The 15,144-nt window shown below is 37.1% G+C and overlaps 1 protein-coding gene and 1 long non-coding RNA gene across 6 annotated transcripts in view; one reads left to right on the forward strand and one right to left on the reverse strand.

Annotated features, from left to right (window-relative positions):
- Window positions 1-1,887: 1,887 nt before the first annotated feature.
- ZWINT (ZW10 interacting kinetochore protein) lies at window positions 1,888-12,281 on the reverse strand. 3 transcript variants are annotated; one of them, XR_012922898.1, is made up of 10 exons: window positions 12,196-12,281; window positions 11,254-11,344; window positions 10,967-11,090; window positions 10,636-10,802; window positions 10,422-10,478; window positions 9,742-9,884; window positions 9,460-9,661; window positions 9,007-9,080; window positions 4,353-4,488; window positions 1,888-2,151 (listed from the first exon to the last, which is right to left on the reverse strand). XR_012922898.1 is itself a non-coding variant. In XM_076010006.1 (9 exons), the coding sequence occupies exons 1-8, from the start codon at window positions 12,234-12,236 to the stop codon at window positions 9,036-9,038; spliced, it is 870 nt and encodes a 289-aa protein (XP_075866121.1). In that variant the 5' UTR covers window positions 12,237-12,281; the 3' UTR covers window positions 1,888-2,151; window positions 9,007-9,035. The 3 variants fall into 3 exon arrangements, 2 of the variants coding, with proteins under 2 accessions (XP_075866121.1, XP_075866122.1); XM_076010006.1 differs by lacking the exon at window positions 4,353-4,488; XM_076010007.1 differs by lacking the exons at window positions 1,888-2,151; window positions 4,353-4,488 and adding an exon at window positions 7,565-8,551.
- A 179-nt stretch (window positions 12,282-12,460) lies between these two features.
- The window catches only part of LOC105870290 (uncharacterized), a 101,136-nt gene continuing 98,452 nt past the window's right edge, over window positions 12,461-15,144 (forward strand). For all 3 annotated transcript variants that reach the window (XR_012922959.1, XR_001153537.3, XR_012922958.1), the window contains exon 1: window positions 12,461-12,832. This is a non-coding gene — a long non-coding RNA (uncharacterized LOC105870290). The remainder of the gene's footprint in view (window positions 12,833-15,144) is intronic.

Consider the following 15,144-nt stretch of genomic DNA (forward strand, 5'->3'; position numbering starts at 1 on the left):
GAGAACTAAAAAGGGGAGCACAAATATTGATATGAATGTGTATAACTAAATGGGCAGAGAAAATGGAGCAATTGAGTAAACAAAATAAATTTCTCAAAGAAGCTAGAAGAATAAAATATTTCTAACTCAGAAGTTACATTTAGCAGTTTTCCTTATCAGGTTGAAGCTGAGCATATTATAAATTCGTCAGACAAAACCTGTATCTGTTCAGGGGTCAGTAGAAGGATTCAAAAGTCACTTTAAAACACATGTTGAGAGAGTTTATAAATTTTGGACATCCTTCTAAGTGTGTAGCAAAATGATCCAAACTGTTCAGTGTTTCTAAGAACACAGGAGTATTTTATGACTTACCATATATTTTAAGCTATAAACATCTCAGCAATCTTTTTTTTTGAATCAGTTATGTCTTGAGGTCGTGAAGTTAAGCATAGAATGCAAGAAAGAGATTGAAGGAATAGTGAGTGAAGTGCTATTTGGTAACACATTTTTGCATCTTTTGATATGAAAAATAGAGAATTTAATGCAGCTAGTATTCCTCCCTTTGACAAAAATTCCACTTGAAGCTTCCATATTTTTTTTAAACTGGAGATAAATATCCTTTAAGAAGTAGCTTTTTCTAGTCCAACAAATGATTAGTTATTATCTATAACTAATCCCCAATAATTAAAGGGGATTTTCCTGAAATATTTGCTTCTGAAAATCAGAATAAGGCTTAGAAGGTTTAAACTACATGACGTAACTACCGCAGTATTTCAGTGGCTTCACATAACTCAAAGCTTTCCCCTCTTCTCCTCCACTTCACAGAGTAGTCCAACACAGTTGTCCTTACCTTGGCTATTTTCTTCCAGGTGACAAAGACCCAGGCTTCCTCCATTTGGATGGACTCCATGGTTCTGAGTCCTCTATATTTAGCCAACAGGCAGAAAATAGAATGGAAGGTGAAGTGTGGGAGGCTTTCATGAGCTTGGCTTGAAAGTGGTATATATTATTTTTGCCCACACTCGCTTGGCTATAATCCAATCATAAGGCTGCACCTAACCCCAAAGAAGTATGGAGTATGTAGCTGAGCTGTGTGTTTGGTGAACAGCCAGTAAATTGGCCAATTTATCTCATCATAGATAAGGATTTCTATTTTCTGAGTTTATTTCCTGTGAGACTAAAACAAGATTTTATACTCACCTTATCAAATCCTGTCTGCTTTTCAGGCCATTGCATGTGTGTGAGTGTGTGTATACACACACTCACACACAGACATATATATATATATATAGTTTAAAAAATATTATCTTGCCAAAACACTCTAAAGCAGAAGTTTGCCTTCACTCTAGTATTACTAGAGTTGATGCTGATTATTTCAGCATCATCTTTCTACCTCAGGCTGCACATCTTTTATAACTTCAGACTTATTCCAGAACATAGTGCTCCCATCATTACATCACATCCAACTCTTCCTAGTATATCAGTACTCTAAACGCCTTTCTAGATTTCCTAAAGGAGATTCAATTTTCAAAATGTACATGTCTATTGTTAAGGACTATCTACTAAGTTGATGATATGCTAAAGTCTTCTTAATGGGAGATAGTGTAATGTTTCTCCCAAAATGATCCCTGAATCCGCTGCATCAGAATCACCTGAAGTTTTTCAAAATATGAACCCGAAATTGAAAATTACAATCTCCCAGTTAGATAACTGAAATCTACATTTTAAAAGCCACTTCCAAGTGACTCTACTACACACCAAATTTTTAGAACTGAAGGTTTAGTGGCACTGTCTTCCAAGAAAACATATTTTTGATTATTACAGTGACCTTAATATAATTTCATATAATTAGCTGTATAAGAAATATTACATAAACTTCAACTGAGAGTGAATAAAACAAGTAAACTGTTCGCCTCATAAAACTTTAATATTGTGAAACTAAGACAAACATCCAAGAAACAAACATCTCTTGAATTCTAAGACAGCAGTAAGTGTGAATCCTACTCTTGATACAAAATTTAAAAATGAACCAGGCTGTCATTAGCTTTTTTTACAAATAAACAGGAAACTCAGGTAAAAAATAGCAAACTGTTCATAGCAATCAGAACTGCAACAAAGTCAGATGAGTTTCCTGTAGCTTCCAGGTGTCTTCATAATTGAAGTAAATTACTCCTTAAAAAATAAAGTGAAATAAATTAAATTATGAAAAGAGAATGATGTCTCACTAAATAGTTCAGAATATATGTAAATGCATACATATTTTTAAAATATTTGACATTCAAGATACCTAACTAGTAAAACCAAAACACAACAGCTTATAATGCAAATTTATGAAATAAAATTATTATAAAATTTTTAACAAAAAATACTATTTTATTGATAAGTAATTTTAATAAAGACATCCTTAAGGCACCCTACTTATTGAGACTAAGTTTCTAGAGATGAATAAAATGTAATGCAAAGGTCCAAATCATTTAATTATTTAGATATAAAACAAAAGTTATATACCTTAAGGGAATTTTATAGTTTTACTTTGTATCTTATATAAAAGATATATAATATATAATGATGACTATTAGAATTACCTGAATATTTACTAACCCTTTTTGTTACAGCTGTTTTTCATTGTTTTGCTATTTCTACTCTTTCAGATCACCACCATCACCACCACCCTGGCCCCAAGAGTTTAATTTAATTAGTGAATTAATTAATTAGTTCCTGAACATTCTTGAGATGGGAGTAGACACAGGAGTGGAGAGGGTAGAGTAGAAAATCTCTTTTTATAATACCAACTAAACATTTTTTAATCAAATAAAATTTTTACTATTACTTTCTCAAAAGAATTAGAATAGCCTCTTGCTAATGCCAACAGTGACATAGGCACCTAATATATAGCTCTTATCTTTAAATTCCAGTAATTTCTAAATATTGTTGAACATAATCATTAAAATCAAATTTATTATGGTAGTCATAACATACTGTTGAAAAACCATACTCATTTTGCTAAATGAGGTGAAATAGGTCACTATTCTTTATTAATATAAACATTTCACATTATGGATGACATGGGTTTTTTCCCCTATTTTCAAATGTTAGTCTTGAAATCTACACAAGAAGGCTATCACCTCAGTCACAGTGATTTTTACATTGCTGAAAATGCTTTCCAGGGTTCTCAGAAACCCATGAGCCTTCAGTGAGTAATATATCAAAAAGCACTAAGCTATGAGATAGATGGCTTATCATTTTCTAGTAGGTGTGAACCTGTTTTGATTGGTAACTGTCACCATCCAGGAATACTACTGTCATTGAACTGCGTTAGGGATTATTTTGGGGGATATAATATGCAACTGTTCATAATTATGATCACTATATTTTTAAGTAGCAATATTTAAGTAGTAACATCCCTAAATGGAAGCTCCACTCTGGCGCCACTTCACTACTGTATTAATATTTTTAATTGCCTAAATGGGTTTTGGCTCTGCAGCTGCTGTCATTATAACAAGTCCCAATAATAAGCAATGGTTATTCAGGGAATGTGTTTACTTCAGAAGGACAGGAGCATTTGCACTGCTTTCTAAATGTGCATTCTGCCCAGAAGTCATAAATGTGCTCACTGATGTCATGGCTTCCTTGATAGCTAGGTTTCCATGGCTTCTGAGTGAATATTTTGACTCCCTACAGCCATCAGGGTAAAGTTAAAAAGCCCTCACAAACTCACTACTCCCATTTCTTCTCTTACATCCTCTGTTCCAAACTCTGCTTTGCCACTAGCATTCTTGATTATATAATACTAGTCTCTTCCTGAAATTCACTCATGCTATTTATGTGATTATCCTTGGTGTTGTCAAAACATTCTGATTCTTAGTTCTTAAAAATAATAAATTCTTTTTTGATAGAATTATTATTCATAATTTTTTTCCTTCTCGTCTCCAAATTTAAACTCAGAGAGGGTAGCACTATTTTTTTTTAATTCTAAGAAATTATGTTCAGCACATAGCTGACATTCAATAAATGCTTGATGAAATCTTCTTCTGGATAATGACATCTATTTGAAATTTGGCTCAAGCAGCAGCTTTTTGGGAAAATCTTCCCTAATACTACCCAATGAACATTTATCACGTACTTCTAAAGTATAAAGGCACTCGTATATGTTCATTTGTGGATGCAAAGATATGTTGTGTCCATGCACAGAGGAATTAGGAGAGCAAATGGTTAATGGCAGGATCTGTATCTAAAAAAGGAAGCCTGATACCTTTCAAGAAGTCACTCTTACTTCCTCTATCTTATTTCCATTCTCCCTGTCAATTTTATGTATGTATGTATGAATAAACATGTTATATATTTTTGTGATTGAATTTCTCTACTGAATTTACCATTTCTTTTCTTTTCCTAGTCTTTCTTTCTTATGTTCACAATGGCACAGTGGAACAAAGTCAGGCATTGCAGTCATCATTAACAGTAGCGTTTTCAAGCTAGAAACCCATACATCTTCCCCCAGCAGGCTATTATCTTTAAAGCATAACAGAATAAAAGAACTAGTGAAAATATTATATTTCAATAAATAGATTATTTCAAATTATTCTTATTTCTAGATTATCTGGTCAGGGTAATCCAGTCCCTGGTATCTGTGGACAGACCTCTGTCCCCCAAGAGAAGCTATTTTCAAAGTACACACATAAAGAATACATTACCATATAGTGATCAGTTATATGACAAACTTAAAAATTTAAAATCACTGCTTTATAACTAGATTAATAAAATTGTAATGAGACCCTGTTTCTACAAAAAAAATAAAAATAAAAAATAAAAAAAAATCAGCCAGACCTGGGGGCATGTGCCTGTAGTCCCAGGTACTTGGAAAGCTGATGCAGGAGAATCCCTTGAGCCCAGGAGTTTGCATTTAAATAAACACCAATTCTTGCACTTGGGTATAATTACTATAAAATGCATGACTAAATGAATTATACACACCTTAGGTAAGTGTGTTTGCTAAAGTCCACCTGACAATTTAAAATTTAGAAATGTATATGAATATGGCATCCAAATATATGGCAGAGCTCTATGAAGATTAAAATTCTGTTTTATATAACTTTGTTAACAGTTATAAATTAACAACATAAATAAAAGAATTTACACCTCCCAAAAATGACAGTTTTATGAAAGACCTCAAAATAAGCACAAAAGATGTTGACGTTGACTCCAGACATAATTCCTAGGTTATTCAGAGTTTCAAAAGCAAAGTGTAACAGTGGCACATGTTTGTTAATTAATGAATTACAAACCCAAGAACTAAGTTCCTCAGAGCCCAATGTTCTAAGTATCAAAAAGATCATCTAAAGACTGGGTGAGAAATAATAAAATCAATATATTCAATTTCATACTCCATTCATAATTCAAAATTATGTATAAAAAGGAGACAAACATTTAATAGAAGTTACATAAATTCTAATATGACGTGAATGAGGTATATTAATCTCAGAAAGGCTCTAAAATGAGAGAAAATTAACACTGTGAAAGTAAATAGTTACTCCATTTTCAAAGTTAGCAGAAACTTCTCAGATGTTATGACTAACAATTCTACACACTCTGGAGGATACCTGTTTTACTCCACTTTGGAAGAATAACTTCATGAAAACAATAATACCTCAATAAAATATATAAGCCCAAATTTACATGAATATGTACTGGTAACACAGGGAAAAAATTTATTTTTAGGGATACTCAAGAACTTTATTAATCATCACTGGTGCAAAAAGTGTAAGTTTAAAACTATAAGAAACAAACAGTAGCAGAAATAGCCTGTCTTATTGTGGCAGGGTGGAATATTAGAAGTGAAACCTTAAATTCCCACAGTCCATTGGCCTGTTAGAAACCAGGCAGCAAAGCAGGTGAGCCAGCAAGCAAAGCTTCACTTGCATTTACAGGTGTTCTCCATCACTGGCATCACCACATGAGCTCGGCCACCTGTCAGATCCTCAGGGGCATTAGATTTTCATAGGAGTGTGAACCCTACTGTAAACTGCACATGTAATGGATCTAGGTGGCACACTCTTTATGAGAATCTAATGCCTGATGATCTGAGGTGGAGCTGAGGCAATGATGCTAGCGCTGGGGAGTGGCTACAGATACAGATTATCATTAGAAGAGAGGTTTGACTGCACAATGAATGTAATGTACTTGAATCACCCCCCACCCCCAGTCAACTCCATGGAAAAATTATCTTCCATGAAACTGGTCCCTGGTGCCAAAAAGGTTGGGGCCCACTGTATTAGAGAATTTTCAATGTTTAGAACTTTGAAAACAGAAAAAATATTTAGGAAAATATGGATGGTGCAGAAGCTATAGCATATATGAATAAATAAAATGCCCTTTTGGGAGCAACCACTGTGAAATCTCATACAAACCTCTAAGTCACACTTAAAAACCTGGAATACCTCATGGATGCATTGTGTTCCTTTTTTATTTTTTTCAACCATGTACATTTTCAAAAGATGTTGTGTGTGTAACTATCCTCTATTAGGATTTTCCTTGAGTCTATGGACTCAATGATGAACAAAAATGATAAAATCCCCTCTTAGAGCATATATCATGATTATACATACACATATAAACTACATATATATAAATATATACGCAATTAAAAAATTTTATTAAAAGGAATTCATAGATGTCATATTATTTGAGGCAAATGAAATACAATAAATAATAAAATTACAAACTCTGGTAGACTAAAAATAACAAAAATTATCCTAAATCCATTTAGGAACTAAACACTATTCTAAACACATCTGAGAAGCAAAAGCAGTAAGAGAAACTTCCTTGATTTAAAATAAAATCAATACTAAAATTACAATCTACTTAGAAATAATAGATAGTCCATGTACTAAGATATATGAACTATTCTCAGACTGGTAGTCAAATAAAAATGTGCACACTTAAATGCATTTATTAAAATATGACAATGAAAATGTTATCTATCCAATAAAGTTTTAAAAATTATACAAATATTGAAAAGTAAACAAAAAGGAAAGCAGAAGTTGATAATAAACACAACAGGAAAATTTAAGTAGCCAGTAGGTAAAAGATGATGTCACAGAGAGGGCTTTTAAACTGGCAGCTGACTTCCCATCAGCAATAATAAAAGCCAGATGACCACGGGAAAATATCTTCAATGTGTTAAGTGAAATTGCCTGTCTACCAAGCATACTTTACATAATGAAAACTTTCAAGAACGAGAATGAAATAAAAATATTTCCATACTAAGAAAAAGTAAAGTGTTATACAGCCTACAGGCCCTAACTAAAGAAAATTGAGACATTTATTTCATATGGGAAAATTATTCCATATGAAAGCTCTGAAAGAGTGGGATGATCCATCAATGGTAAAGCTAGGCTTCATTTATTGTTTAAGAAGAGGATCAAGATTCTTCAGAATTAACTGTAGATTTTGATAACTATGAAAGCTAAACTAGCAGAGAAGAGTTTCCCAACAAACAAAAAGGATGAAAGGAATGAGAACAAAATGACCAAAAAAAGAAAAAAAAAAAAAAAAAAAGAAATAAAATAAAAAACTAACAGGAATGAAAGTGATTAAAAAAAAAAGAGGGAATAAAAAAATTGATACAAATGCAAAAACGTTAATACAAATATTATGAAACTGATATCTTAAAAAATAACCTATGCTTTAAATGTATTCAAGTAATAAACATAAGCATAAAGAAAGGTTGAAACTCAAAAAAGATTGAGATTCAAGAGGAAAGATATGGCAGGCAAAGGGTAACCAAAAGAATTAGAAAAGTTATATTAATATTAAAATTATTAGATTTCAAAACTAAAAACACTGTCCTAGATAGGAAGTAGTCTGCTACACAATAGTCAAAGTTCAGGTCAGAAGTGTAAACTTGTATATACCTGAACAAAGTAGCTACAAAGTATGTAAAGCAAATTTAATAGAAATAAACAAATCCACTATTATAGTTGGAGCCTTGAACACATATCTCTCAGAAGATGATAGTCAGTCAACAATAAATTATGTAAAAGATGTAAACTGAAAACATAACAAATATAATCCGATATATAGAACACATTACACACAATTCTAAAATATACATTCTTTCCAAACCCATGTCAAACTGTATAAAAGGAACACAGCAACGTTATATGGCTTCCCTCACCAAACTGCAAAGTTTTATACAGATGACCAAGTTAGAATAAACTTAGATTATCCTCCCATAGACATATAGTAGAAGACCAAATTATTTTTCAAAGAAACTCATGAATCATTGTAACAGAAAATAGAAAATGCTATGAATTGAGTTATTGTGAAAATACTTAGAGGAAGTCAGAAGATATTTATAGCTTTAAATGTCTGAGAAAACAAATAAAGATCCAAATACATGAGTTTATCATCTGATAAAAAAGACAGTTTACAAAAAAAGTACATCTTGCCACCCAAAAAGAGAAGGGAGGAAATGACTGAAATATCACTAGAAGTCAATCAAACAAAACATACAAAAGTGGATCACAAAAGCCGCATCTTTGAATCTTTGAAAAGATGAACAATGAATGAATATCTGAAAAAAATGACCAAGGAAAGTATTAGATAAGGTATAAAAATGTATCAGGAATGTAACATTAGGCCATGTACCCTCAAACAGAGTCAGATATGTTATTACAGCCCTGGTTCATAGCAAGGGGCCTAGCACAAAGAAAGGACTCAAACATTTGGATTCATGAATAAAATTTGGGTCAGTGAATAAAATTACCTTCCCACATATAACTATCTGCATAATACATTCTCCTCTTCCTTGAGTTAAGCTCAGTATGTTTGCATCATACGATGAAGCAACCTGAAGCCCCACACAGGGACCCTTCCCATCTGCATACCCTCTGTTCACACCAGTTGCAGCTCCTATCATGCTATTGTCCTTTGAATGTCTGTAGTTCTTACCACCAGAATATGAAGATGAATAAATTGGCCACTGAGAGATCCAGCACTTATAATCCAGATGCCAGAGCTTGCACCTACCTGGGTGATGGTCAGAAATCAGACTGCACTCAGGGGTTCACAGTCCATCCTGCAATGAGGGTGGGGCCAGGAGACTGGGAAAGAGGAAGAGATGGGTTAGACCCAGGTGGGCTGGGCACTGTAATGAGGTGTTAAGCTTCAACCATAACAGAAGCTCTTTCCTTTCTCCTGTCTCCCATCTGCTCAATGGGCAGCAGAGCTCAGATGTAGAGACATAGTCTAGAGGCCCTCTCTCCTTCCATACTTCCATCAAACACACCAAAGTCGAAGTTAGGGTCTGACCTGCTCTAGGATCCTTCCCCACGCTCAGGGAGCCATGGCAAGCTCACATCTCCAGCAGGTTGTAGGCTAGCAGCCTTGGTGGAATATGGTATATAGTATGGACAGAGAGTAAGGTCAATTTCCCATCCTCTCTCTCTATCTGCCTGTCCATCTATCTCATCTCTCATTCACCTTGAATGACACAACATCATCTTTCTCCATAGTGTCTCCAGTGTTCTGCTCTTGGGGCTGGTTCAACTGGTGGGGCTTATCTTCAGGAAGATCCAAGTGGAGAGGCAACTCCTGTGGCATCTCTGCCTCTGTCTCAGTCTCAGCCTCAGGTAACAGCAGTTTACCCTGAAGGGTATTTAGCAGCTGGAGGAAGGTCTGGTACCTGGAAGGAGAAGGTAGGTGTGAAGGGAGGGAATTTCAGCTAGACTATTCTGGGTATGCAGTCCATGTTCTTAGCCTTACCTCTGCAGCTTATCCCGTTCCCATCCTGCCTGCTGTTTCAGGGTTCCAACTTCCTGACATAGCCGCTCAAGCGCCTGCTGAGTTTCTGTCTGACGCTTCCTTACCTCTGTAGAAACCTCTGCCAGATGCTGCAGACATTTCTCCTGCCAGGAATGAGGGTACAGGCATGGTATATCACATACTGAGGTTTAGAGCCATCCCCCACTATACCTCCAGCCTATACCTAGCTTGGGGCTCAGATTCACTGATGGAAAGAGGGATCCCATTCACTTCAGGCAGAAGTAGGGGCATACAGACATAGAAAAGGAAGGATCAGTATGAGCTTGTTTTAGGGTGAGGCATCCTCAAGGAATGGGCACAAAGATAATGATAAAGCTTCTTTTGCTTGCTATGTGCCAGGCACTATTTTAAGCACTTGCTGTAATGAATATTTAATTTAACAACTCTTTAGGGCAGATGCTATTATTGCCCCTATTTCACATATGAAGAAACAAAGAAAGTTAAGTGACCTGCTCAAGGTCATGCAGTGATAAATGGTGATGCTGAGATTCAAGCCCATGTTGGTATTTATAATGCCTCAAAGGAAGGAAAAAAAAATGAAGGTTTTCTAGACAGAGGACACAGCCTATGTAATAAGCATGGTGGTGGGAAGGGATAACCTCCTAGGGGGATGAACCTACCTGTTGCAGCTGCCTCTGCTTCTGGGCTGCTCTGAGTTTCTCCATGGCTATTTGCTTCTGCAGATAGCAAAGACGGGAGACAGGGAGAAGAGAAGTACATTTTTTCTCTTTGAATTTTGGGAGATGGCAAATGAGCTTAATCCAGTTGGCTCATTCTTTCTCTCTTCCTATCTTCCTGGCTTCCTCTCCCCCTATTCAATGCCTCTGGGTGTACCTTGGCCTGGAGCTGCTCAAAAGCCTCCTGGAGCTGTATTTGCTTCCTGTGGACCTCTTCCTCCTGGGTCAGGGCCCGGGTCAAGGCACTTCTGATGACCTCCACGTGCTCCCGGTATGTGGCCTTCAGCTCTTTCCATTGTTCCTTGGCTGCAATTGCCTTCTGTCCTGAGAAGAGCCACCAGCAATGAGGGCATAAGTGAGGCTGGCCTGACAGCCTGCCTCCCTGTAATGCTCGGCCTCAGTCTTCCCATCAACCAAACACAGGAACTGACATCTTCCTAACTTTTCCACTCAGGCCAGCCCCTCCCCCCAATTCCCTGCCTACTCACGGCTCAAGTCTTCAGAAGCCAAGGGGTCCAGGCCCTGGGCAGTGTCCTCCTGAGCCAGGAAGTTCTGCAGGAAGTCCACTACCTGAAGCTGGCTGCAGAGCAGCCTGTCTTTCTTCTGTGAGTCCTGTTCGGAGGGAGGGTAAAAGCAGGGAACATTTTGGGAACTTCGTATGGGTTAACAAGGTTACTTTCCAGTCTGTTCTCTATCAACACTGCCCAGTATCTCAAGAGGAGGAACCAGGACCAGCCCCTGACTTCTGAAAGGCTGGCTCCCATCTTGTACATACCATCACAAACTCAGCCAGGATCTGAGATGGCAGTTCGGACTCTTCCTGCAGGCCTCTAGGCTCCAAGATACCTGCCACTTCAGCCAGGACCCTGGAGAGGCCAGAAAACAGAGGAAACTGCAGTCTTCTGCAGTACCAGTTCTAAAGTATGTGTGTAAACGCACACAGATTGAATGAGTTTATCAGCACTGAGAGTCTTGCCCTCACTAGGGGGTACACAAGGGCCTACATTCTCAGACGGAGAAGGTGTGTACAGGGAGGACGTATGGTGGTAACAAGTGCCAAAAGGAAAAAACCAGCAGGTCTAGAGAATAAGAAGTGTGGGGAAGGGGCTGAAATTTTAAATAGGGAGTGTCTCCCTGAATAGAAACCATTTCAGTAAAGACCTGAAGACGGCGAGATAAGCAGGAAAAGGGATGAATAAGGACAAAGCTTTGATGGCTCTTGGGAACAGATTGGCATACCGGACTAACCTTGGGACAGGGTCTCAGAAAAGCTGAGGAAGGACTCAGGACAGAGGGCTAAATGCCTTGTGCTAGCGTCTGAAGGTTTTTTCTTGTTAGGGACTGGAGTAGTCCACTAGGGAGCGGGAATGGGTATAGAACAACCGACTGGGAAAGTACTGTGTTAGGACGTAGGACAGAAATTAAAAGGCCCTTGCACAAAGTCTCCGGGGGGATGGAAACGCATGAAGGGATGGGACCGTCTCTTAGAGCACAGTCCCCGGGAGTGTGACAATGTGACGAGCGGAGAGCCTGTACTCCCAGAGTGTCGCAACAGTCACCTCAGAAAGCTAACACTGGGGACTGGGGTCAGGATCCCTTCCTGGTGGGGTGGAAGCTTAACAGCTGTACAGGTTCGAGAGGACCAAGCATTGCCCGTGGGGTTCGGCAAAGTCCTCTCCGTCTCGCTACCAGCTGTTACCTGGCCACAAACACTTACTCCAGGGCTCCAGCCTTCGCCACAGTCTCTGCCACCTCCATTCTTCCGGACGCCGAGCCCAGCTACTCTCACCCCACCCCTCAGAGTGCTTTGGATTCACCGCGGACAGCGCGCCGGGGCAGGCGATTGGCTGCTGGGTCGGTAGGCGGGAATCAAGGACCATCTACCGTTCTAATTGGCAGGCGCGGGTTCGCGCGTAGGCGCGCGCCGGATTGCGCGTGCGCAGTTGTGGCTGGGCGCTCTCGGGTCCTGCGCCTGCGCGCTAGGCAGTAGGCGGGGCTGGAAACGGAAGGTGGGGCATGAACCAGGCTGTACTTAGGCAGCGTTCCTCTCATTCTACGCGGAAGAAGAAGAAAAATGTTCCTGTGAGTTTGTGTCTCAGGGTGAACGCCACAGTTTAAAACATTTCCTACTGAGCTAGGAGGAAAAAAGAAAGTGGGGCTATTTTCTGAGACGCAGGGCATTTGTTACGAATAGTAATCTTAGAGATAAAAGAGAGCAAATGACACGAACTCAAAACGCATACTGCTTTTAAAGATTTTTTTTTAAAGATGCGATGCAGGGAAAGTGAATCCAAGTAGAGCCCAGCGCATTACCTGTGTTGAAAAGACAGAGCTGAAATTCTGGGGAGATCGAGGTAGGTAATGTGTGGGAAAAAGGAGAGAACTGCTCAGAAAACTCGGAGTTCTGCAGAGTTTTCTTGAGTATTCAGCTGAGTACTGAGTGGCTTGTGTCTGAGGAAACAAAGATACCAGGAGATTACACAGGGTCTGAAATACTGGCAGGAAAGTCTTGCTTCAGTAGTTATTTACTAATTTGCTCTAGTGCCACCTAACATCTTAAAAGTAAAACCCAGGTGGCTCAGACTGTTAACAAATAAATATATGACAGCCCAAACTTCAATAATATGGCGATACAAAATGTGCAATAATCAATAAGGTACAATTTGCACCTGGCATTCAATCAAAAATTATCAAGCCTGCAAAAGAAAAAAAAAAAAAAAGGAGGAAAAGAAAACTCATGAGAGGAAAAATCAATTGCTGATCCAAACTGAAATAGATGTTAGAATAAACAGAAAAGAACACTAAAACAGGTTATATCTATATAACTCTTTATATAGAGTATAACAATTATAACTATGTAACTATACCTAATATGTTCAAAAAGATAAGCAGAGCTATAATCAAAAGATAATAAGTGGTGGTAAGGATGTGGAAAACGTGGGACCTTCATCTTACTGGTGGCAATGTAAAATAGTGCATCTACTTTAGAAAACAGTGTAGCAGTTCCTCAAAATGTTAAACATAGAGTTACTATAGGAGCCACAATTCCACTCCTACACATATATCCAAGACAAAGGAAAACATGTGCACACAAAAACTTGAACACACACAAAAATCTCCATAACAGCATTATTCACAAGGGCCAAAAAGTATAAACAACTTAAATGACCATTAACTAGTGAATGAACAAAAAGAAATGTAGAGCCATTCAATGCAGTTTTATTCAGCAATAAAAAAAGAATGGGGTGCCACATATTAATGAATGAAAGAACCTTGAAAACATTAAATATACTAAGTGAAAGAAGCTAGCCACAAAAAAACCACATGAGGTATTATTACATTTATGTGAAATGCCCAGATTAGGAAAACCTAGAGAAACAAAATGGATATGGGGTTTCTTTTAAGGAGTAAATGAAAATGTTCTACAGTTAGGTTATAGGGAGGGTTGTATAATTCTATACAAAAGGCCATTCAGTTTATACTTTAAACTGCTGTTTGAAAAGCTGTTAAAATTAATCAGAAGCATGAAACTTATACTAAAGACCTACTTCAAACTTGTAGAGATTAAATCTATAATGTGATGGAATTAGATTGCATTAATGGCATGTTAAACATTGCAAAATAAAAGATAAAAGAAATTGAAAACATAGCCCTAGAAACTATCCAAGATGAATCACAGAATGTTAAAAAAAATAAGTAACATGAGCACATCAACAGTGAACTGTAAGACAACGTCTAAGAGCCTAATATACTTGAAAATGGAGTCTCTGGAGGAGATGAAAAGGGAGAGGACAAAAAATAATAAGCAATAAATGACCAAAAATTTAAAATTTGATGAAAATTATAAATTTACATATCTAAGAACCTCCAAACCCCAGGCAAACATGAAGAAAACTACACCAAGGCATACCATAATTACATAGCTCAAAACCATTGATAAAGAGAAAATCCTAAAGCAGTTGTGGTTAATGAGGGGGATGTTGCATACAGAGAAACAAAAGGATTACAGGAAATTTCTGGTTTAACAGCCAGCAACAAGACAGTGGAACAACATCTTTAAAGTACTATTAGAATAAAAAAAGTAAACTTTGATTTCTGTATCCAGCAAAAACCATTAAAAAATGAAGGTTAATTAAAGATGGTTTTAGACATACAAAAGTGGAAGGAATTTTTCAGTGTCAGATCAAAACAGCCAGAAACATAAAAGAAGTCTTTCAGGCAGAAGGAAAATGACATTAGATTGAAATCTGAATGTTTACAAAGGAGTGAAATGTACCATAAGTGGGAATTACATGAGTAAATATTTTTTCTTAATACTTAAATCTTTTAGAAAAATATAATAGACTGTATAAATAAAAATAACAATGTGATTTGGGGTTTATAACATATGTAAAAGTAAAATGCAGCACAAGTGCAAGACAGAAGAAATGAAAGTAAATTATATGTCTTCATAGTTTCTATGAAGTGTATCAATTGAAGTTAGACTGATAAAACTATGAATTATAATCTCTTAAGCAATGGTGACAACACAGAATTAGTAGAATGGCTACTAATGAGTCACTTCCTTGTATGATCTTTTCCTTTTAAGTGCAGATAGAAACTGTGACCAATAGAATATAGTAATGGTGATGGGCTGTCATTCTATTGATTAGGCTACTCATTAGGC

Source organism: Microcebus murinus, chromosome 14, assembly GCF_040939455.1.
Source record: "Microcebus murinus isolate Inina chromosome 14, M.murinus_Inina_mat1.0, whole genome shotgun sequence".
In the NCBI taxonomy this organism is placed as follows: domain Eukaryota; kingdom Metazoa; phylum Chordata; class Mammalia; order Primates; family Cheirogaleidae; genus Microcebus; species Microcebus murinus.